General features: G+C 42.3%; 1 protein-coding gene across 1 annotated transcript; it reads left to right on the forward strand.

Annotated features, from left to right (window-relative positions):
* Positions 1-506: 506 nt before the first annotated feature.
* LOC149917360 (uncharacterized) lies at positions 507-2,739 on the forward strand. Its single transcript, XM_090142131.1, has 2 exons — positions 507-721; positions 856-2,739. Exon 2 carries the CDS (start codon positions 943-945, stop codon positions 1,861-1,863), a length of 921 nt encoding a protein of 306 aa, XP_089998257.1. The 5' UTR covers positions 507-721; positions 856-942; the 3' UTR covers positions 1,864-2,739.
* Positions 2,740-23,777: the final 21,038 nt, after the last annotated feature.

Below are 23,777 nucleotides of genomic sequence, written 5' to 3' on the forward strand. Positions count from 1 at the left end.
GAAATGGTTTGAAGTTGAGGGAGGGAAGACTGAGGTTGGATATCAGGGGGAAGTTCTTCACAGAGAGAGTAGTGAGGTGCTGGACCAGGCTGCCCAGACAGGCTGTGGATGCCCCGTCCATCCCTGGAGGTATTCAAGGCCAGGTTGGATGGGACCCTGGGCAGCCTGGTCTAGTATTAAATGTGGAGGTTGGTGACCCTGCCTGTGGCAGGGGGGTTGGAGCTTCATCATCCTTGAGGTCCCTGTCAACCCAAGCCATTCAACGATTCCACGATTCTAAACAATATGCGAAGGGGAGATTCATGTGGAGACAGTGTATAGGTGCAGCTTTTATTTTCCCAGATCTATCACCATCACAAAGGGCAGTCACTAAATGATGCGGGGTGATAAGGACGTGGGCCCAGCCTGGTGCCCCAATACACGCAGCCCAGCGCTCTGAGGTCACCGACCAAGGGGCTGTGACAGCAGCAGGAGATGGCTGTGACCTCACTGAGCCTCCGTGCAGCAACTGGGGCGCAGCAGAGCCCAGCATCACTCGTGCCCGGACTCCGGTTGAGCGCAGCAGCGAGACTCGGAGGCGCGAACGAGACTCGGTTTGGGCCGTGCCGTGGGGCTGCCGGCAGCAGTTCCTGGTGCTCAGCCCGCGGCATCGCCAGCGTTCCCCCGGCCCTGCCTGGCTCAGGCGGCCGGGGCCCCGCGGGGTGCGCTCGCAGCAGCGGAGGTGAGCGGTGCGGGGACACGGCCCCGGGGCGGGCGGCGGGGAGCAGGGCCGGGGCTCGGTGCTGAGGGACCGGGGCATCGCTGCTGCCGCTGCCCCGGGGACAGCGAGTGACCGCGGCCTCTTCTCTTTTGCAGCTGCTGAAGCTCCGGCCCGCTGCGGCGCCACTCAGGGGAGCGGCTTTCCCACCTCGGCTCTCCCCGGCCCACCGCACACCCGGGGCCATGCAGCTGCCCTCGGACCGGGCCTGCCCCGTCTGCGGGCAGAAGCGGGACGGCGCAGCCTACGTGACGCCCTGCCTGCACCAGCTCTGCTTGGGCTGTGCGCTGCGCTGGGCAAAGCAGCAGCCCACCTGCGCTGTATGCCAGGAGAACATCGAGGCCATCCGGTACTCGGTGCTATCAGAGGAGGATTACCTCGAGTGCGCCATCCCGCAGCCCGCAGAGCACTCCGAGGACGAGCAGGAGGAGCAGCAGGGCTCTGCAGAGCCGCAGCTCGAGGCTCCCGAGCACGGCTTCCCACCCGAGGTCTGGGCGGACTTCTTCCGAGGAGATCCGGGAGACCTCGAACCTCTGCTCCGGTGGCTCCAGCAGGAGCTCGAGGACATCACCGGAGACGAGTGGTGGGAGGTGGTCGCAGCGCGGACCGCTGTCATGAACCTCCTGCGGACATACGGGCTGGACGAGGATGCCCTGATCCTGACGTGCGAGTCACATCTGGGAGACCGCACAGAGCAGTTTGTGGCGGGGCTCCTCGACACCGCTACGGCCCTGTACGGCCCAGAGCTCCGCCGGCGCCACGACAGCCAGGCTGCCCGTGAAGCAGGAGGGCAGGACGGCCCCGCGGCCACCCCCAGCCCCGCCGCCTCCCAGCAGGAGCCTCCCGCCTCCGGCCCGGGCCGCTCCGCCAGCCCTGCGGGCCCCGGCGCTGAGCAGCTCCCCGGCGTCCCTCACGGGGGGCCCGAGCCCCAACCCGCCGCCCCCGTGTCCCCGCAGGAGCCGCAGGAGCAGCCGGGGCAGGCGGCGGCAGCGGGCCCCTCCGCCCAGGGCACGGACCGCTCGCCTGGGGGGCCCCGACGCCCCCCGAAGAGGAGGGCCAGCAGCTGCCCCCCGGATTCGTCCCCGTCCCCCAAGAGGCGGCGCTAGGCCGGCACCCACTGCGCTGAGCACGGCTCGGGGGGCGGGTTGATTAATGGCAACCTTTCGGTCATTTACTCATAATGGCTTCCCCTTCCTCATAATAAATAATTTCCTCTTAACATCTAATCTAAGTGTACCCTCTTTCATTTTAAAGCCATTATTCCTTAGCCTGTCACTACATACCACTGTAAACAGTGTCTCCTCATCCTTCTTTTAGACTCCCTTTGGATAAGGGAAGGCCACAAGGAAGCCTCCCCAAAGCTTTCTCTTCTCCATGCTTAACCGCCCCAACTCTCACACCCTGTCCTGATAGAAGTGCTCCTGTTCATTTCAGTGGCCTTTTATATACCCACTCCACCACATCCATGTCCTTCTTGCACTGAGTGCCCCAGAACTGAATGCAGCCTTCTTGGAAGTAAGATTGGTATTAGGGCATACCACTGCAGTCTATGAAGAATCAACGGAAACTTGAATGAGATCAACGTTCTAAGCTCTGGTGGTGAAATGCTAAGTTTTATGCCAGAATAAATTTGGATGCAGCCCTAACACTATCATGTCTACTGCTTCTTATAGCAGTTGAAGTTTATTTTGCCCACTCACTTCTTGCAGAAGGTATATATACATATATGTAGGAACCACAAAAAACTTATAACTTTCTCATGGTTAAACAGGAGTAAAATGTGCTGTCACTGAGATGATTCTGCCCCTGCCATAAATATGTCTACTTGCACACTTGACAGGCATTCTGTTGAAGCAGCACTAAAAAGCCATGTGTGGTGCCCTAACTTCTGGGACTTTCCCTACACAAACCCTGCTTCACTTTCTTGATGATGTGACATTTCATCACGTTCTTATGGAATTGACACCGTTTCTTTCAGAACAGCATTAACTATCTGGAAAGCAATATTTTGTCCTCAAATTTTACAGCTGTTCTTTAAAAAAATAAATAACAATCTAAGAACTCTGTACATAAAACAACAACTTTTCTAATGATTTTGGATTGTGATTTTGAATATTCTGAGAGATGCTTTTGAGGAACGTTTTCAGCTGAGCATGACAACATTCCGCACTGAATGCAAGATGCAGAGGTACTGAAACAGACAATTCTGGAAACAGAAGCCATCTGAAAACCACCCACCATCTTAATCACTTGCAGATGATGCATCATGTTATTTCCATCTTTAGACAACTTTTATTACTTTCCATACGTTTCAGACATTCAGGCAGTGCAACTTTATTGCCTGTAGTAAGTCTTACCAATCTCCCCACAGGCATGTTAGCTGGTAATGAAAATGATTCCACTTGGCTGCATGTAAAGGTGGAATTAGATGGCTCCTTCCTTAGCATCACTTATATTGCTTGGTTGGCAGTTGGTGAAAAAGTGCAGTTTAGATAGTCAGTAGATTAGATTCTCACCTCCATTAGCCTAGCACTGTCTTACATTACCTGAGGCAGATTTGTAGCAGTTACAGAACAGCTCAGTGATTTTTAACAATACATAGTGTTAACGTGGAACAGATTGATACAGCTAGAGTTCAATACTGATGAAAAAACGTAGCAGCAGTAAGTGTTGCTTGATTTAGTATACAAGTGCAAGATTAAAAAATTATATTTGTCTGCCATTTTGTCATTCATTACTGTAATCTTGTTTGTTGCTGGTCACGTCTGAAAATATGCAACCCCCAAAGCACTGCTTCCTGGAACAAAAACATAGCTGTGTAAGGCAGTGACCTTTTTGTGGCTTTCATAGCACTGACAGTAGCTATGAGTTTCCAAATGCCTTTTTTTTTTTTTTTTTAATACTTGAAGAATTCCAACTCAGCTTTAGGCATGGTTAATTAATAAAAGTCAGATTTACATGGATGCTTACACAACTGGTTTTGTGCTAGTTTTTTGTTTTGTGGTTTTTTTTTTAATAGGATTCTGATGTTTGTTGTTATCAGTGGGAAACTAATTGATGGGGTGGCTGATTCACAATACAGTTACAGAAGATATCTAAAATATCTCATCCTTGAAGAGATTCAAGTAAGAGATTATCACCAGGCTGAGAAGAGGCCACTAGAAAAGTGCCCCTTTTTTTTTTAGGTGATAATTAAGAATGGAACAGACAACTACTTTTTCCACAACCTAAGTAGTATAGCTACAGTTTTAACTGGTCCTTAAAAAATATCTTTAGTTTTCTCCACCTCCAAGGTGCATCTTCCTTTCCCGAAAATTTCCTTTGCTCTAAACATAAGAATGATGCCAAGATATAGAAGAATTACACTAAAAGATTGTGAAGACTGGGAACAACAGGGCTGACATAGCCCCAAGTGCAAAGTACACAGAGTTGGTAATACCAAAGAGAAAAGAGTAAAACAATTAAAAAGCAGGAGAATTCTGATAGCACAAAAAGTTTACTGAGAAATCCTGAAGAGTCATGATGGCTTGTGCATGCTGGGAATGTTCTGCACATGGTTTGTTGATTTTAATTAAATTAATCATAAATATTAGCTAAGAATCTGTCCTTTTACTTTGAGTTAATAGAGGACTCAAGTAAAGTGATTTTGATTCAGATGCAGACTCTGTGGGATACCTGATCTGTGTGTATAGAACTGGAGACAGCGCAGACCAAATCCATTTTCAAGAACAGTTAATTGCATTTAAAAGTCACATTTAAAACAAGTTTTTCAGGAAATTGTTTTTACTGGCAAAGGAAATACTTAAGAGGAAATGCTTGGATTGGATATATATTTCTTAAACAGGAGCATTTCTGGATGCCATCCTTTTTCTGAAGCATTCATACAGCATCTTTAGCAAGAGTCTACTGAAACTTTAAAGAAGTCATTTTTCATTACTGACAGCACCAGACACACTAGGAGTATGTTTGTGTTGTTAAGATCCTGAGGACTGTTTTTCAGGACACATATCTACATAAATCCTCTAGACCTCAGAGCAAAGATTGTCCTCCACTCCCTCTCTCTATTCACTGAGACTTGGCAATAGCAGTATAGAGCTACACCTCAGCATCACTAACCTTTCTCCTGGTGTGTCCCTCTGGTCAGTAAGGAGTCCAAGGTTCTCTGAAGTAGAAAGTTTCTGTTGTCGCCATTATGGTCAAACCATTATGGATAGTCTTGTGTAACACTTTCTTAGTGGTTCTTTATTTCTGGTCTCTATAGCATCTTCTATCAGCAAGTTTTGCCATTTGTATATGCACTTCCTGAAAAAGTAATTTGCCTTTCCCAAGGCATTTCCCTGATATTAGTAGAAGAGCTCCATGTCAGTCATGAGTAGACATTTCCTGCTGATTCTTTCTAATCTATCTATCCACGATGAATCTTTAACACATTCCTTAGTTTGTGAGAAAACTGAAGAATCTCACTACCCTCTTCATAGGGAAGCAGTTAATGTAGCAGACTCAGTGTTCCCAATACTTTTTAAAGCAAACGTGTTCTCAGAGAAGGATGGCAAGATCTGCACGTAGTCTCCAGGCACACCACACACCACAACTTGGCACTGAGAAGTTTGCAGTGTTTGTTCTCTGTCATTTCCTATCAACGTGTAACTCTTGATTTGTTTTCTATTGTGCATTATTTTTTATCACTTCTGACCGTTCCCAAAAAGTCTCCAGGATTACAAGTGAGCAGTAATTTTTCATGCAATACATATACTAAAGTACTTCCTTTTGTCTTATTATCTTCACTATCCCAATAAGCAATAGCTGCCAAATATTGTTGTGTCTGATCATTATGACTTTTTTTTGAACTACTGGCTCTCCTGATATCATATGATATCCCCTCAAAACATAGGAGGGATCTTCATAGAAAAGGGTTCATAGGAGATCCAGCCTCCATTGCAAGCTGATTTGCTGCAAGGATAAGCCACACACCAGAGAAGCACAAAAATGAGTAGCATCTTGGACTGCTTTCAGCTCTCTGAGTAATACGAGTTCACTCCAACTCACATGCAATACTGCTGAAGGCAGTTTCCAATAATTCACTTGCCAGTGAAACGTGTGATGAACATTCACACGGTCAGTTAAGTCCATATGCACGGATCTATTCCTCTACATATATTCTAATACTTGAAAAAACTAACAAACAAAAAACCCATCTCATCTGACCTGCATAATAAGCCATAAGTCTTCACTGCATTACTTTAAGTTTGAATTAGACTTTAATCTTCATTCATTTTTCACTTAAAAATAAATGCCCAACAACTGAATCTCCAACAGTCTGGCTAAACAGTTACAGTAGTTGCCTTTTTGTATCTAAAGTATTCAGAATCAGAACCCATTCAGCCACTGCTACTTGCTAATACTCTTTTTAATAAGATTAAATTCTTCTCCCATTCTAGTTTTGGCTCCAGTTAACTTTTGCTAAACTGAAGAGACTAAGTTCCAGGAGTCTTAATTGTTGGCCCCTTATTCACTCATCTTCCCATTCTTCAGCACCCTTTGGAAGGGTGTCCTAGGTTTTGACATGCTTGAATGGCAGAAACACCCTTGCCAGGATAGCAGCTGTCCTACCCTCACTGAGAAGTCCTTGATTTTACTGTTATTTTTCAGGCAAGCTGAAGCAGCTCTTTTGATAGCAGCAGCTGAAGCTTGCATTCAGCTGGTTAAACTTCTCACACCCTGCAAAGCACCAGCTCTAGTTCATTACTTCCTAGACTGCTGCAACACTATGGTGAGCCAGATTCTCTTTTCAGTTCTAGCTCTACCAGGGTGTATTGGGTCATCTAATCCATGTGCTGGCTGCTAATGACCAATAACTCATTCCTAGCAAAGAGTAAAATCCAAACAAACACAGCCGTGCCCTCTTAAAACTGACTTCCACCATTATCTAGTTTAGGGACTGTCAGCACTGATGCCTGCTTCTGCAAGCTTTGCTGAACTGCATGGCTGACATGCCAAGATTCACCTTCCTGGTTCTTTACTGTGGAAAGCCAGATAAATAAATAGCTTTACTCTCTCATTTTAAATCTATTTTATGCTGATTTCTACACATCATTAAGCAATAACAAGTAGAAATTTTAATATATATGCACTGGAGTGTTAGAGTAGGTAAAAATAAATCTGCCTTCAAAAAGCAGCTAGATTAAGCACAGGAGAAAAATTTTCATAAGTGGTACTGAAGAGAATGATTAAGCTGCCAGCTTGTTTTAATTGAAGTTTAAAACGATACTTCCAAAACATAAGAAAACAAATTACAAGTTCTTTCCATTTTACCAGATTCCTGTCTGCAACTCAGACCAACTTTTGGGCTGTAAACCAAGATAGCTCAGCAGGAAAACTTTTTACAGAAAGAGTACTACAACTCTTTCTGTAATCTGCAGATTCCTTCTTGTGCCATCTAGGACCACCTCAGAAATTTGCACCTTCATCTACTGCTACCTTCTTCTATTCACAAGATTTAGTCAGATTTAATCTAGTGAAAGTCATACCAAAAATATATTTCTTAAAATATACACTCACAAACATATGTATTTTAAGTCCTGACCTGAGTACAACTTGCTTGGCTGTCTGTGACTCACATTCGCCATTTCAGTCCAGTGAAGTTATTGGAGAGTTATATTTGTATGCAGAAGTTCTGATGCTGCTTCCCCTCAATTAAAAAAAAAAAGAAAGAAAACAAAAACAAACAAAAAAAGCATCTAAAATCCAATAGTATCACTAGGTTTTAAGCAACATGAACTGTGTTACTGTGTGACTGAAAGCAAACCATACACCACAGAAGTCTAGCACCTAAAGCAAACGTAGCCTGTATCCATCCTCCCAGAAGTATCTAGCATCCTTCAAAAGGATCTGGGGCCTTTTGCAGAAAACCACAGCTGTTTCAGCAGCAACAAGGCTGGTATCTTTTGTGAAGTACCCAGATGGCTATAGCATTCACCATGGAAACAGGCTCCTTTGACTTCTTTGCTGCCAGTGCCTCCAGCCACCTTGCCACAAGCTGCAGCTTAGCAGCACTCAGGAGAGGATTGGGACAGGGAAACTGCCCCCATTCTTCCTCCAGAAGCTGCATCTCCATGACCTGTGCTGCAGCCTCAGCCAGGATCATGCTTTACCAATTAACATTTTAGTGCAAAGTGGTTAAGGGAGGTGGGATTGAAACCATGGCATCTTTTTTGGTAGATGTCATAGCAAAGACATTTGTCATAACTTCTCACTTGTATTTCTTTCCCATATCACTGAGTACTGGCCTATTGATTATTGAGCATTGGAATCATAGAATCACTAAGGCTTGAAAAGACCTCCAAGATCATCCAGTCCAATTGTCCACCTACCAGTATTTCCCCACTAAGCCTTGTCCTTTAGTACAACATCTAAATATTTCTTTAACACCTCCAGGGACAGTGACCCTGCCACTGTTCTGGGCAACCCATGCCAGTGCATGATCACTATTTTGGAGAATAAATTTTTCCTGTGTCCAACTTGAATCTCTCCTGGCACAACTTGAGGCCATTCCCTCCAGCCCTATCACTAGTTACATAAAAGAAGTCAACCTCCACCTCAACACAACCTCCCTTCAGGTAGTTGTAGAGAGCAATAACATCTCCCTTAAGCCTCCTCTTCTCCAAACTAAACAGTCTCAGTTCCCTCAACCACTCCTCATAAGACTTGTGCTCCAGACCCTTCACAGCTTTACTGCCCTTCTTTGGGTAAGCTGCAGGGCCTTGAAATTTTTGTTGTAGTAAGGGGCCCAAAACTGAATACAGTACCCAAGGTGCAGCCTCACCAGTGCTGAGTACAGAGGGATGATTACTGCCTTGCTTTTGCTGGCAACACTATTTCTGATACAAGCTGGGATACCTCTGGCCTTGGCAACCTGGGCACACTGCTGGCTTATGTTCAGCCAAATATCAATCAGCACCCCAGGTCCATTTCCTCTGCACAGTTTTCCGGCCACTCTACCCTCTACCCCAAGCCTGTAGTGTTGCATGGGGTTGTTTTAGCCAAAGTGCAGGACTTGACACTTGTTTTGGTTGAACTTCATCCCACTGGCCTCAGCCCATATCCCTCTGTAAGGCCTTGCTACTCCCAGGAAGATTTACACTTCCTCCCAGCTTAGTGTCATCTGCAAACTTATTGAGAGTGCCCTCAGTGCTGTCATCCAGGTAATCAATGGAGATATTGAACAGAACAGTCCCCAGCACTGACCTCCAGGAGTACCACTCGTGACTGGTTTTCAGTTGGATTGAACTCCACTCACCACCACACTCTGGGCCTGGCCCTCCAGCCAGTTCTTTATCCAGCAAAGAGTATACCTGTCAAAAACCACAGGCTGCCAATTTCTGTGGGAGAATACTGTGGGAGACAGTGTCAAAGGCTTTGTTGAACTCTAGGTAGACTACATCAACAGCCTTTCCCTCATCTACCAAGTTGGTCACTTGGTCACAGGAGATCAGCTCAGTCATGAAAGGATGTAACTACTATGGATACTACTGTCAGACTACTTTGGGCTGTCCCAAAATTAAAACTTACAATTAGGAGCATTGTCTACATTCCTCTTAAACACAGAAGGCGTGGGATATCAACCACTCTCTCAGTGAAGATGTGGAAGGCAGTCTGCCTGCCTTGCACAGACAGTAAACCTCAGTTAGCCATGTTAATTCACCATCTATCTAGCAAAAGTTTGTGTGTTCAAGACCAGTAAGGATGTTCCTTTTCCCTTCTAAAGAAAGACGAATTAAAGATCAAGGTTATATCCATCCAGGTTTTATTTCTTCTGTAAAAGATCATACTAGATTTCACTGAATAGGCTTAAGACGACCTTATAAAATAATGACCAAAGTGTTTCTCTTGTCTTAACAGCAGATGTAAAAGAAACACATGTACTGCACCCTTGCTTATTTAGCAGCACGAAACCAAGTTTACAGCAGGGAAAAGTTAAATGGGAGAAAAAAAGTTTGTTAATTGCATTTTATAAAGTAGAAGTTTGATTCAAAAGAGATACAGAGCATGTAGTCAGTTAACAAAGGGATCAAGGGTAATAGATCTCAGTATTTTTCTATCAGAATAGAATGAATATCAAAGTATTGTCAAACCAGACATTCAGAAATATTGCCAGGATTTGGAAAGTATTAGTTTAAATTCTAAATTTTAAGATGATTCTTAAGACTACTTCTCATCTGCAAGATAAAACTGACCTAAATAATGGCCACAGGTCTTCCAGAATGAAAACCAGGCCATTGGACCACAGGATACTCTGGAAGTACCTTAATGAGCAGCTAAAAGATAAGGAGCAGAGACACTAGGCACATAAAGACCCAAAGGTATCTGTAGTCCCCTTCCTAAAGCCTAACTCCCCCTAAAGGTAAGACAGAATTTCCCATGGCAGAGATGCAGGTAGAGTGCCAGCAGCACTTTCTGCATCCTAGAAGCATGTATGCTTGGTTGGAAGACATCTCATGAGATGCAAAGAAAAAAGCCTGTGTTAAAAATAGCTTCTAAACCTCCTTGCAGCTTGCCTTTAAGTAGATTTAAGATCTATTTTAAAAGCTCACTGGATGCATCCCCTACAAGTATGTCACATACTTCAAAGCACTATAAAATATACTGCCCTTTTCCAGTCTAACCTCTCCAGTCTCATTAAAGCATCTTCACATTTTACATTTTGGTGGAATTTCATAGGCACAGAAGCTTAGGAAGGACCACTCCTGATGCATGCAGTTTGTGTCTATGCCAACTTACTTGGACAGTTTTGCTATTCTATGCTTGAAGCTATATTTATGTACTTACATATACAGTTTGTATTGGTGATGTTGACTCTTATGGTTTCTAAGTCCTTAATATTTGCAGTTTCTATTAAAGCCACATCTCTTGCTCCAAAAATACCAGCTTTGTTTTTAACTTTTTTTCTGCTCTCACTACAGGAGAGAAGGAAAGAAGCACAAGACAAATGAGGAAAATTCAAGCTCTGAAACCTGAAGCCCAGCAAAACCAGAATGGAGGAAAATAGCGTGTATTTTTAAAACCACTCATGATTTCTGGAGCTGACTCAGTTTTCACAAGTGCTTGATTTAGCAGTACTTTGACAGTCCTGCTTCATTTTCACTATCTGAAAGGAAGAGGAACTCCTGGTGAGCCTTTTCATGTTTAACATCCCCTGAACTCTACAGAAACCTAGGGCAGTAGGGAACTAGCACCTGGGCTCTTTTGATCCAGCTCCATCTCCCTCTTCTACCCAGGCCCAGGCCTGTTTCTTGGACTTCCTGATCTCTGTACCCTTACTAGGATGAGCAAGAACACTTGCACCTATGAAAAGCACACAGTCCACTTCCAGATGCTTCCCTGCAAGAGTAAGCTAGATGTGCTGCCTTGAATCAGCCTCTGTATAACCCACAGTGAATGACCCTGGATTTTGAGGATACTATGGGGTGCCCTCTACACCAATACTACACCAATACAGGATACTCTATCCCAGGCATGTCCAACCAAGCACTGATGCACTATTAACCTTATCTGGGCTGAAAGAAGGGCACAGAGTACAATGCAGCAATAGCTCAAGTTGCGGCAAATAATTTTTTGGATTTTGATACACTGGCTAAACACAGTCTTTTGAATAATAAAAGAATATGCAGATGTGCTTTCCATCTTGGTGAAGGACTGTGAGGAACAAAAATCAATTTTTTTGCTTATTCGCAACTCCATCTTCAGTCAGCATAAATACATTACCTGCAAATTTTCAAATGGAATATGTAGACTTGCAATCAAAAATTTGATCATGTCTCTTTGCCAGACTTTTATAAAGATGTCACTTATGACAAATATCCCTTGCTTCATAATCACATCTTACTTGTATCATTGTTTTTTTGGCAGTATGTAAATTTGGGAGAAACTGTTCTCAAAAATGAAGCACAGAAAAAGTAAAACTTCATCAAAAATCTGACAAACATCTTGAGAGCTCACTAAGAATGACAACCACAGCCATAAAACTAGACTGATGCATTAGTTTCACAAAAAGAAGGTCAAGTACCCCACTAGTTTTAAGTTTTTGTTAACCATTCATCAATGCTTGCTGAAAATTCATGGAGACCAAACAGTGGATGTGAGTGCAGTGAGTTGGGGAGATGTTTCAGCAGTAGTGATGGTGAGTCACCTACAGCTGTGTGGATTTTTTTTTTTTTTTTTTTTTTTTTTTTACGAGCACAGCATTCAGGCTCTTGTTCATGGATGGCAAAAATGTAAAGCTAATGATGGTGACAACATTGAAAAATATTCCTTTGTAGCTGAGAATTTGCTCTATCAGATATGTTATTTTGTGCTCTTTGTATCTGTTGTCTCCATGGAAATAAATAGGAAGCATAACTTTTGGAGCAATCTATGCACATGTGGACCAAGACAATTCCTCTCCACTCAATGCAGCCAAGGCAAGCCAAGAGGCTGGACACTCATGCTCTATCCCATCCTTATCCCTTTGAGATTGTGATTAAGCGATTTATCGAATAGAATAAGTCCTCACCACACCTGTAACAGCTGCCCAAGTGAGCAAGAATAATAAAGAGGAATATCATTAGCCGCAAGCAGCTCCTCCATAACTGATCTGCAGTGCTGCTTAATACAGTTGAGAAATAAAACTCCAACTGCATGTCTTGCATGAGTTATTCCAATAAGTTCAGCAAGTACAAATTATTCTGCAAGTTAGTGTACAGAATTTAGTGCATCTGATCTGAAATGATACCTCTGGCAGTTAATACAATTGCAATATTAAGAAAGACAAGTTAAATTTAAAAGAGCCCTGAAACTCAAATTAGAAAGAAGAATCTGAGTCAGAGCTGTTCTTTTTACTACTGAACACTGCTTGGGCAGAGACTTCCACATTTGTGTCATTTAACAAGAAATATAATGCAGTTTTCTGGCATCTGCTTGCCTTTTGTTTAGGAAAATAAATACAACACCTCCTGATAAGTAATCAGATCATAAAACAATGATTTCAAACTGAAATAATCACCTTAATTTCACAGGAATTACTAGTCTGTTCTAATCCATGTATGACAAGATCAGTTCTGGGTTAGTTACTTTGTTTGGGGGGGGGGGGGGGGGGGGGGGTAGGAGGGGGAGCAGAGGAAGGGAAGGAGGAGATGTGAGTTTCCTACAGTAAACAGAAAAGAAAACACCCAACAAGATTCAGTGATGTTAATAGAGAAATATCTTCTTGGTCACCTTCTTTGGGATCAGGATCCTCATCTACAAACATTTTGCCAATTTTCTTTTACCTTGGCAAAGTACATATTAAGTGATACATAGTACAGAAAACCAAATCTACTGCTTCAGAATATTCAGTTATTTTTAATAATGAATTGGAATGAAATTGGAATGAGAGCCAAAAGGTAGCAGATTCTGCTCACCAAGTCAAACCAGAAATTCCTGTAAGCTAACAGGCTTCCAAAAACCTACAGATATTCAGCCTTTTTTCCACCAAATTCAAGTACTAAAGAGATTGATTTTAGGGTTCTTCACCTCCATTTTTTGATGGTGTTGTCCAATTCAATTTTCAAATCATCGCTGTCATCAGCTATGGATATAAAGCTAGCCACATTTATGTCTGTGAAGTTGCATCTTAGTGACAAAAGGAGCTGTGGCAAAGACGATTATAAAACATACACTTCTTACTACAAGTTTTCTTCTCCTTTCCCTTGTTTTCCTTTGCTTCTCTAAATTTCACAGCAAGATACATTTTGCCTGCTTAGTATTACTATGTTAAAGCCAGGAAAAAAAAAGTCAATTGCTCCAAAAGTATCTTAAGAAGCAACAAGCCATAATTTAAATCACAATAACATTTTCCAATTGTAAAATCACAAGATGCATATCACTTTTCCACTCTAAAACTCTGATTCGTGAAATGACAATGAGATGTTTTGTCACCAAACGCACGTTCTCTGCTGTGTGGGTAAAAATGCAGCATTGCCCTTGGTGTTGACTCTAACACTTCTCCAGTTTACAAGTCCACCCTGTGGATCAGGCTCCCTCCCCTGCAGCATGGTACATGCGTGCTGACTGGTGTTCTGATTCAGAGGCAACTCCCAGAGGCTCCACTTCATCAGTTCTCCCCTTGATCCTTCCTCAGAAGGGAAGTTCTACTTTTTAGGGAGTTCTACTCTTGTGCTAAAGTTCTGACAAAAGAGCAGTGTTCCTGTTGAGGATAATTGCCCAACAGAACAAAATCCCCCAAATTTGCCAGGTTCCCCAAAATCATCTTTAACACTAAAAAGCCCAATGTGAGAGGAAGAGGGACATATATTTTCTTAAGCCTTGCACAGTAGCAAAACTGGTTATTGTATTTACACAGAGACCCACAGAAATTATCCCATTTTAGCCGCTAGTAACATACAGGGGTCTTGAACCACAAAATCCTGTCTTCTGATTAAGCTGTCAATGCTCACATGGATTGAATACCACCTGGAAAATCTAAGACCAGGTGGTATTCAGGCTGCTCTTAGAAATCAAGCCTGAGCTGAGCACAGAAGCAACTGTTTTTCCCTATGGCTCCCTACAGTTCCCACTTCAATGCAAAGCCTTCCTTCAGTTCATCCTTCTGATGCTCCATGTAAGTCATTTAGATGATACTTCAATGTTTGTCTCAAGAGAGCATTGACAAAGTTAATGCAAAGACATCCACTGGGACAAATATAGGCCAGACAAATTGTTTACTGAAGCTGAATGAAATGCCTAACCAATCTTTTACTTGGCTGTAAAAACAAGATTAAACAAGTTAAACTCCAGCTCCAAGCTGGTGGGAATATAAAACTGATTGGAATGTGACTTTCAACATATAGCTTAGAAAATGATCTGCTTTTGTTATGTACCTACAGCCTATTTTTGCTCAGATCTAGCATCACAGCAGTCACCTCATCTCAAGGATGAAAGCATGCCTGGTGCAAGTGTCCTACAAACACGTGCTGAAGCACATTGACATTTTTCAAGTATCCAGTTATGGATCCCACTGGGCCCCACAGATTTACAGGTATGCAAGCAAGGCAGCTAATCCCATGTTAACTGGAAGTTGATCATTTCTGCAGTCTCAATCCTCCAACTCAGAGTGCCTGAGGCCCCGAAGCCCATTATCAATTTTGAAGGCAGAGACAAAGGAGGCATTAAATATTTGTACCTTTCCTATGTCCCTGTTTTTAAGATGACCATTCTTATCAGGTAATGATCTAGTGTTCCCTCTAGTCTTACTCTTGTTGTTAAGACACTTCGTATGGGAACTATTGAATCACAGCCTGAACCTCAGATTGATCATCTGAGGCAAGCAATGAGTCAGCCACAGAGCACAGGTGAAGGCAATTCTCTTGTGTGACCAGAAGGGATGGAGCCTGGCTGCACCTCTCCTAGACACATTTGAGGGCTGACTGACACTGAGGAAGGATCTCTCTCTGGAGATTACTCCTCTTGGAGTTTTTCCACTGAGCCTATGATACAGGTAAGCTTTTCCATTTGTTTCCAGTTATCCCTTTTGGACATGATAATCTTTCCAGCTATACGCTTTCTAAAGATCAGCTTAACTTCTCTGTATATTTGTCAATTATACATCTGTATATTATACATCTGTATACTTGTTTTTTAAAGAGTGTATAATCAACAAAACAAACATTCACAAAAAAAACCCAACAACCCTCTTTGTTGTCCCCCACAATATTGGCCAATTGTGAATCTGAACTTTGACTGCATAAATTTTCTCCCTACAAAGGCAAACAGTATCACTGTAATTTTCCCATGTTGCCTGATCTGTTTCAACAGCCATACTTTCCTCTGAATCTGTAGTGGAAAATTCTTGTTCAGTGAAGTCAGCCTTCTACCCTGCCTGCTTTGATTGTGACATTTTGAAATTGCTTGTTCCTGTGCTCTTAAGAGGTAGTACTTAAGAAGTGACCAGCACTGGTGGACCCCAACACCTTCAAAAGCAGTTTCCCAGGAGACCACATTGACTAGTTCCCTGGCCAGCCAAAAAACTACTTTCTCCATATCAAAGGTTGAGGTTTTCAGGTTTTCATGGCAGATTTCCTCCTATCGCTGAAGATTTTGGATTCAACTACTTCATGGCTGCTATGGCCAAGACAGCCACCAATTTGTACTTCACACAAGACCTCTGTTCATGAGCAACGGATTTAGGAGGGCACCTTTCCTCATCAGTTCCCTGGGTACCTATACCATGAATTCGTCATCAAGGTGTTTTAAGAATCTCATGGACCTCTTTGTATCAGCTGTGTGGTGTTTTCAGATAACATCTGGAAAGTTAAAGTTCCCTATAAGGGCAATAGGGGGATTGATCTAGAGGTCTCTCTTAGTTTCTTAAGGACTAATTCATGAATATTGTCACTGTGGCCAGGTGATCTACAGTAGATTCCCACAACAAATGTCAACTGTATTTTTTAAGCATTAAGTGCTTTATTAAACACATCCAAATAGATAATTTATTTCCTTATCTCACACTAGTAATGAGGTAATTCACTAGCAATGGTACAATGAGTAAACCTACCACTACAGCACTGATTGCAGGGAAATCCTCAAGAGGTGGGAGAGGGAAGGGAAAGATGCAGAGTGCCCAAAAGAACAGGAAACTGCTCTACTCTCTCTTCAGTAGGTGTGATCAATAAGCAAAAGAAGGATATTTAATTCAATGAAATATAGGTCCAACTGCATTGTCAGATTAAGCATTCACATTAATATGCCCACATTTACATGGGTGGATAGTGATAGGATAAGGGGGAATGGTTTTAAAGTGAGACAGGGGAGGTTTAGGTTGGATCTTAGGAGGAAGTTTTTCACCCAGAGGGTGGTGAGGCACTGGAACAGGTTGCCCAAGGAGGCTGTGGATGCCCCATCCCTGCAGGCATTCAAGGCCAGGCTGGATGTGGCTCTGGGCAGCCTGGGCTGCTGGTTGGCGACCTGCACATAGCAGGGGGTTGGAACTGGATGAGCAGAGTGCTCCTTTTTAACCAAGGCCATTCTATGATTCTATGATGCCAGACTTAACCAGAAGGGATGAGATAGTCATATCCTGTCTGCTGCCTTTTCTCTTAGCAGAAGGTGGGACAGACAGACAAAGCAATAGTATGTTTGATGGCCACAGCAAATCTATCAGAACATCTATGAGGCTTAGCAAATATCAATCATCAAAAAATCTTCTGTAAAGAAACTGAATATTATGGTACAGAAGGGCTATCTGCTTTTTTAGTATCAGCTGAAAGGCACAGAAGACGCAGGTATTATCACATTAGACATAAGAACTAGCAAACATGAATGCAGAAGATACACTTTTAAACATCAGCTTTCTTAATTCAGAGTCACAGATGATGCACCTACCTGAAAACATGAATGGAAACTGAAGCTATACAAGTAGAACATAAGTCTATTCAGGCCTAGTATACAGGTACAGTTATTGTATTTAATTTTCTATTAATACCAGCTGCTACACAGGGACTTGTAACAGACAAACATACCTTAGAAGTGCAATCCAAATTTGTATGAATGCTAGATGTTATTTCTTGTATATGTATATGCATATTTTCATACAGAGTAGATATCCAAAAGTTAATTTCTGTATTATCATAGCTTTGCTGAAACAGGGAGAGCTGTGGGGTTAAAGTTACAAAGCCCTGAGGAAGTCCCTGCAACAGCATCCCAAGCTGCACCATCACAGTCCTGGCACCAGAAAATGTTGAACAACATCTCAGTTCCACTCAAGAGTCAGTGCTCCTAAGTCATACTGGCATCTGCTAAGACAGCTACTTGTCAGAGTGACCCCTGATGTACAACCTAGATTTCAGCATTTCTTTTTCAGATTTTAGAGTCCCTACACTTATGGCTACTGTTTCAGCCCAATCACTTAAGAGTTCTAAGTCAGGCAAATATAAGCCTCCCTACTTAAAGGCAGAGCAGTTAAATGTTTTGATTGTGGCCTGGTCAAGTTTCTGCAGGATTAGACCATAAATGTCACATTACAGAGAAGAAACTCAACCCCACAATCTAGTTTCACTGCCATTAGGCAGGAAAACATCAGGGAAAGATGTCTGGACTTGGTCCTATTCAGAAAATATCTTGTACCTTATTTTTGAATGGAGCAAGTCATTCACTTTAGGATCTCAACTCTGTGACCATCACAGACTTTCTGCATGACGCCAGGCAGCTCACTTATGTCTTTCCATGCCTGAATGTGCTCAAGTAAAATGAGATTTGAAATACATGGATAGGAAGATATGCCTGTAGAAGTAAACAGTTATGAACAAGGCCCTGGAAACACAGTGAGTGCTGCCTGTCCCCTTAGAGTATACCAAGTTAATACTTCTGTGCATTCTTCCTATATCCTCCATGTGCAACTCCATAGAAGTACTGCTAGTATTCCTAATTAGTTCAGCCTTACAAGACACCCATGAGAAAGGAGCTCAATTTTGTTCTTGCAAGAAATGGAGAGATACTAGACCACTTGTAAAAGATTATAAATAAGGCTATATGAGATAGAAAATCATACCTTATAGGAAAATCCTGTCTGTGGACAGGATTCCTAGTTCTCTAGCAGAATCTCTCAGTGAGGGACTGGATCCTTAAAAGCTTTTACAATCCTTTTCAGTGCTCAACAAGTCACAGCAATTAGTACAGCTTGAGCAGTATGATTTCTTTTGAGATCTACAGACATTCAGTGTTTTATGTCTTCAGAAACATACCAGTGCAGGAGGCACTGTTGCCTACTTCGTAGAAGACTATGGAGTCTTCTTTGAAATGGTAAAGCAATTTGTTGAAAATACTCAAGGTTGACTCTTCTAGCTTCATTTAATTCAATTATTTAAGTCTCCTTTCACTGTATTACCATGTTCTAAAAGAATTTAGTGCAGGTGGTCTTTTAATAGTTATTTCTACAGTTTCTTCTTAAAGAAGAGTGTTTTCTCAGATTAACTCCAAGGAAAGCAGGCTGGCCCTATGTCCCAATTTAACTGTATGGCTCTTCTAAATTAATACTTGCTGAAGCAGCAGCTATGAAATTAATAAATCTAGAAATTCATGAAATAAGTACAGGCCTTCTGAAAAAAAACAGCATGAATGATTCATTGCTTTAGTTAAACTACTTGTCATTAGCACAAGCAGCAAAAAAAGGCAGCAGCTGGTACTTGAAAATCTTAAGAAAAAATGCAGAAGAGAAGGCAATACTTGGTCTTTTGGGAAATAAATTTGACTGTAGAGTCTCCTCCCTTAAGGATTCCATTTCTAAAACTCCAAGAACAAGAAAACACACTCTCTTCTGGGAATGTCCAACTCTGCATTCTTTTGATAAGGGAAAGCTTTTTATTTCATTTGGGTTAAATTGAGGAGCTAAAAAGACACACATCACATTACCACTCTTGTACTTTAAAATGCAGTGTGTAGGTTCAAAGAAGGGAAAGCAATCACTCAAAATCTTTTAGGACCTAGAATAGAAAGCATCAGAAACCCACTAAGTAGATGCTCAATACCCAAGCAACTTAGAGCAAAAAAAATTGAAAGGTATAAGACCACTGAAATGTTTGTGTAGCCACAGTTCTGAAAACTGAAGACATTTCTCTCCTCATGATCCTGAAGTGAGCTATCATGATTGTAGTTGCTCATGCTAGTGACTAACAATCTGGAGGAATGAATCCTCCTAGGATGCAGAACCCATCCTGATACATTAACTACTCACATGATTGTAAATAAAATTTCTTTATCACGGTTAAGAATTGAATTCTGAGTAAAACAAACAAACAAAAAAAATCAGCATTTACACATTTTACTGTTACTTTAGGAGAAAATGAGAGAGTGTCAATATATACTTCACTTTTTCTTTCCTTCTTTTTTTATAAGGAGTTAAAATATTCTTCAATCAAAAGCCCAAAGAGAAACGTTAACTGAGAGGTCTAGGAGGCATAAAAGCCACTCATGAAAGCCAGTTAACAAGCATCCACTACTAATTAAGTGCTTTGCATCAAATACTAGAGCTTAGTAACCTGTTGTTAAAATACTGCTATCTAAACTTATTCTAGTCATTTAATAGAAAAGGATTTTCTATTAATGAGATTAAGCAACTATAATGAAATTACATAAATCTGTGTTTATGCCTTTTTAGAAATAGACCAGATACCAATAGTTGATTAGTTCAGCTATATCCCTCTTAGCAGTCATTCAAAATCCATTTCATTTAACCGGGCCACATTTGATAATTTACAAATAACTTTTAGACATGTGTTTCTAAAATTATTACTTGTCTGCTAAACTTAAATGGTTACTCAGGTACTAACTGTACAGATCATATGCTTTGACTCAGGCAAAAGGCCCCTCTCACCTTGCATGCTGTCTAACCACATATAAGCATACCTAGATAAACACAAGAAGTAGGTGAGTGTATTGTGAGACACACCTAAACTACTCACGTGCTTCCAGACATGTTGAGCAGCCTACAGGGAATGGCAAAGGGAGACAAACCTGGAGCTGAGTATGCCTGCTGAGAGCAGAATCAGGCAACTGACAGGATCCATAAGAAATATAAAAGGCAAAAGGATTTCAGTACCTAAGGAGAGCCTACAGACAGGAGGGGAATCAACTCTTTGAAAGGGTAGATAACTGCAGGACAAGGGGAGATGGTTTTAAGATCAAGGAGGGAAGGTTTGGAATGGATGTCAGGGGGAAGTTCTTCACAGAGAGCAGTGAGGTGCTGGAACAGCTGCCCAGAGACGCTGTGGCTGCCCTGTCCATCCCTGGAGGTGTTCAGGGCCAGGCTGGATGGGGCCCTGGGCAGCCTGGTCTGGTATTAAGTATGGAGATGGTGGCCCTGCCTGTAGCAGGGGGGGTTGGAAATTCACGATCCTTGAGGTCCCTTCCAACCCTGGCCATTCTGTGATAAAAACAGGCCCTCAGTCCCCTCAAAAAAAGACAGCTAACATTAGAAATGAGGCTACAAGATTAACCCCACCCACCAAGGCCAAAAAGCAGAGGTAGACATGAAAAAAGAAAATGTATGATCAGTGAGTATTAAGATGCTATAATTATGAAATAAACAAGAGAGTTAGGCAAAGCAGATTATAACAACACAAAGAGGATAGGACACTTACCCACATCCTGGACTTGCTATGAAACTCTAGGAGTGGATCTCCAGAAGAGATCCTTCCTCACTGGTAGTCAGCTCTTAAATGGCTCTAGGAGAGGTGCAGCCAGCTCGACCCCTTCCTGCAGCACAGGAGAATTGCCTTCACCTGTGCTCCCATGGCTGACTCCTTGCTTGCCTCAGGTGGTCAATCAGAGGTTCAGGCCCTGACTCAGCAGTTCCCATACAGAGAACTGCATACCCAAACCTGGGCTTAGGTGGGTCTGTTAGGCCTATAGGCACAGGGGAGGCCCAGGTAAAGCTGGTTGAGGCCATTAATGCCTTTTGGTGACCTCAGAGCTCCTCCTGTAGCCATTCTAAATTTGCCTTTATTGTGTCTCTTCTACCTCTTTTACTCCGTAAAGTTGTTTTCTATCTCAGTCACTTCCATCTTGTCTTTCCACAGAAATTGTTTGATTACTCTTCTCCCTATTCTCTGACTCTTTTCTAACTCTTTGTCCTTCTGAGATGGAGGGAGCGCATGTTTTCCCATGATGATTTGAAGAAGGATGTATTACAAATGTGTACAATTACTGTCTGATATTTTGTTCTCTGATTCTTAGTAATAGTTTGAGAACACTTGGAAATTTTTATTTCATTTATTAGTGAACACTGAAGTATTATTTTGGTTGTGTTATACCCTAAATAATGTTAGTCCACAACTCTTTTTTTTTTTTTCTTTAACACATAAAGGTAGGGCTGCTTCATTTCCCCCAGTGCTGAATTTTCTCTGCCTTTCCTCTCTGTGTTGGAAAGTATTTTGAGATCCTACTGCCTGTCTGCCCGGCTAGCTTTTACCTTCACTACCTTGGTTAATTCCAGATCTTTGATAACATGGGTTCCCTGACTACACAGTTTGTTTCAGACTGTATCTTCCTTCCATTCTATACAGGCTAGAGGGGACTTCTTGATAAGTATGTTTAAGATGGTTGCGAGAAGTTCCATGACTCAACTCCCAGTCCCACAGTGAAGCTCTGTGGGTATTCCAGCATGCTGCAGGCCTGCTACTAACAGGTACAGTGGAGAGGGGAGTGATATGACACAGCAGGTACAGGTGGGAGGGTATTCATAAAAGGCCATAGTATCTTTGCCCCTTACTGGATTAATCTGCCTCAGTATTGTCACCATTTCAGCAGAAATGACTAGCAGGCAGAAGTATAGTAAGGAGACCATTTTGAGCTCTGGTATATATAGCAAAAGTCTGAAGAACTGTTGCCTGCTATTAATCTCTATCCCATAGTCATTTTCCTGGAGCGGAGGAAAAAAAATCAATGTAATTCCCATGGTGTGATACATACACACATACATACTTCCTGCACTGGAAAATTTTAAGTTTGGCTTTAGGCTGTATCCTGGAATAAGCCAGTTCTGTGTCTTCCATTCTCATGCTTCAGACTTTTTTTTCCTTTTGCCTTTTTCTTTCAGTGCTTGCTTTCACAGATTTGCCTCCTTGTTGTGTTATATAACCAACATGTACAAGCTTTTCTTGTGGTGGCAACCCACTCTCCACCCAGGTATCATCAGTGAGAAGGCACTGTTACTCTCTAAGCTTTCCCATCTTCTCTTCCTGCTGGGAATTCATCCAAATATAACATCCCCCAGCACGAATGAAGCACAGTCCTAGCTCCCAGGCTTTTCAGTTGTTCATGCAGTGCAGTAGGCTATGTTAATGCTACATTAGGAATCACTGTCATCCTCCCTTGGTTTCCTATGTCTTTGAAGGTAAACACAAGAAAAAGAATGTTTCCCTGAAGCTCTTATTTGCTCTTGCTTCTTGGAGTTTGAATTCTTTTGTCTACGTAGCCCACTTTCCTCCCTGTCCCTAGAAAACAGTCTGCTGAATACCTCCTTTTCACCACAGGTTGCCAGATGCCTTCCCTGTTCTGGACACACAGACCCTAAGCAGGCTGCTGGCTGCAGCTGACTGGCTACCAACCCCGTAATTTATAATTTGCAGTCAAGCATGCTGCCAGGCAACAAAGGAAATACCACATTAACCTTGACCCCTTCCCCCTGCCCCAACATCCAGCCTAGCAGAAAAATAAATATTCTGTCCTTAGAAAAAGTCCCACGCAGACGTTGTTGCCTCTCCTAGTCACTTCTTTCTCTGATAAAGCCACTACATGAGATTGTTAATAGTTCTGCAGAAGCACGCTTGCTGGCATGGCTATCAGAAGCTATAGCAAGGTATGAAAAGACCTAGATATGTAGAGTATTTCTTTACTCGTGTATAGTAGTTTGAATGTTCACAGGCAAAAAAAAAAAAAGGACAAAATTACATCTGAACTGCCAAGCAAAGAAGTGCTGGGAGTAGATCTTACACGTGGAGAGTAGAAAGCTGTTTTGCTATGTCACCCATAATCATAATTCTTAGCTGATCCTACCTAAGCACCACAAATTGATGTTTGTGATGTGAAGACACATAGAATGAAAACTGTCAGAAAGTCTCAGACTATAAAAAGATAATGTTAATGCACTCCTACTCTGCCAGCTCTCAGGCAGTGTGCTCCTGCCATGAGGATGATCTTGTTGTTCATTTCTTTAACTGATAATCACATAGATCTCTCTTCGGTGGTCATCTATTTCTCAATCCTAGGATGATGTGGTTTTTTTTGTTTTGTTTTTTGTTTGTTTGTTTGTTTTTTAATAGTAGATGTGCTCATACAACAGGATCTCTTTATTTCAAAAGCTACTTTAGGATTAGGACATTGTACAGAATCTCAGTCTCCATTATCCCTGTTATTTTGTTTTCTCATCGTACATAATGTACCTGTTGAATATACTCTTTCCCATCTAAACTGACACATCCTTCACATCACTTCTTTACCCCTTTTGGCAGAGCAC

This window comes from Phasianus colchicus, chromosome 6 (assembly GCF_987193195.1).
Source record: "Phasianus colchicus chromosome 6, bPhaCol1.hap1.1, whole genome shotgun sequence".
NCBI lineage: Eukaryota > Metazoa > Chordata > Aves > Galliformes > Phasianidae > Phasianus > Phasianus colchicus.

Excerpts from the sequence above, each read along its gene's own strand:
- LOC149917360 (XM_090142131.1), top strand. The coding sequence starts at position 943 with ATGCAGCTGCCCTCGGACCGGGCCTGCCCCGTCTGCGGGCAGAAGCGG.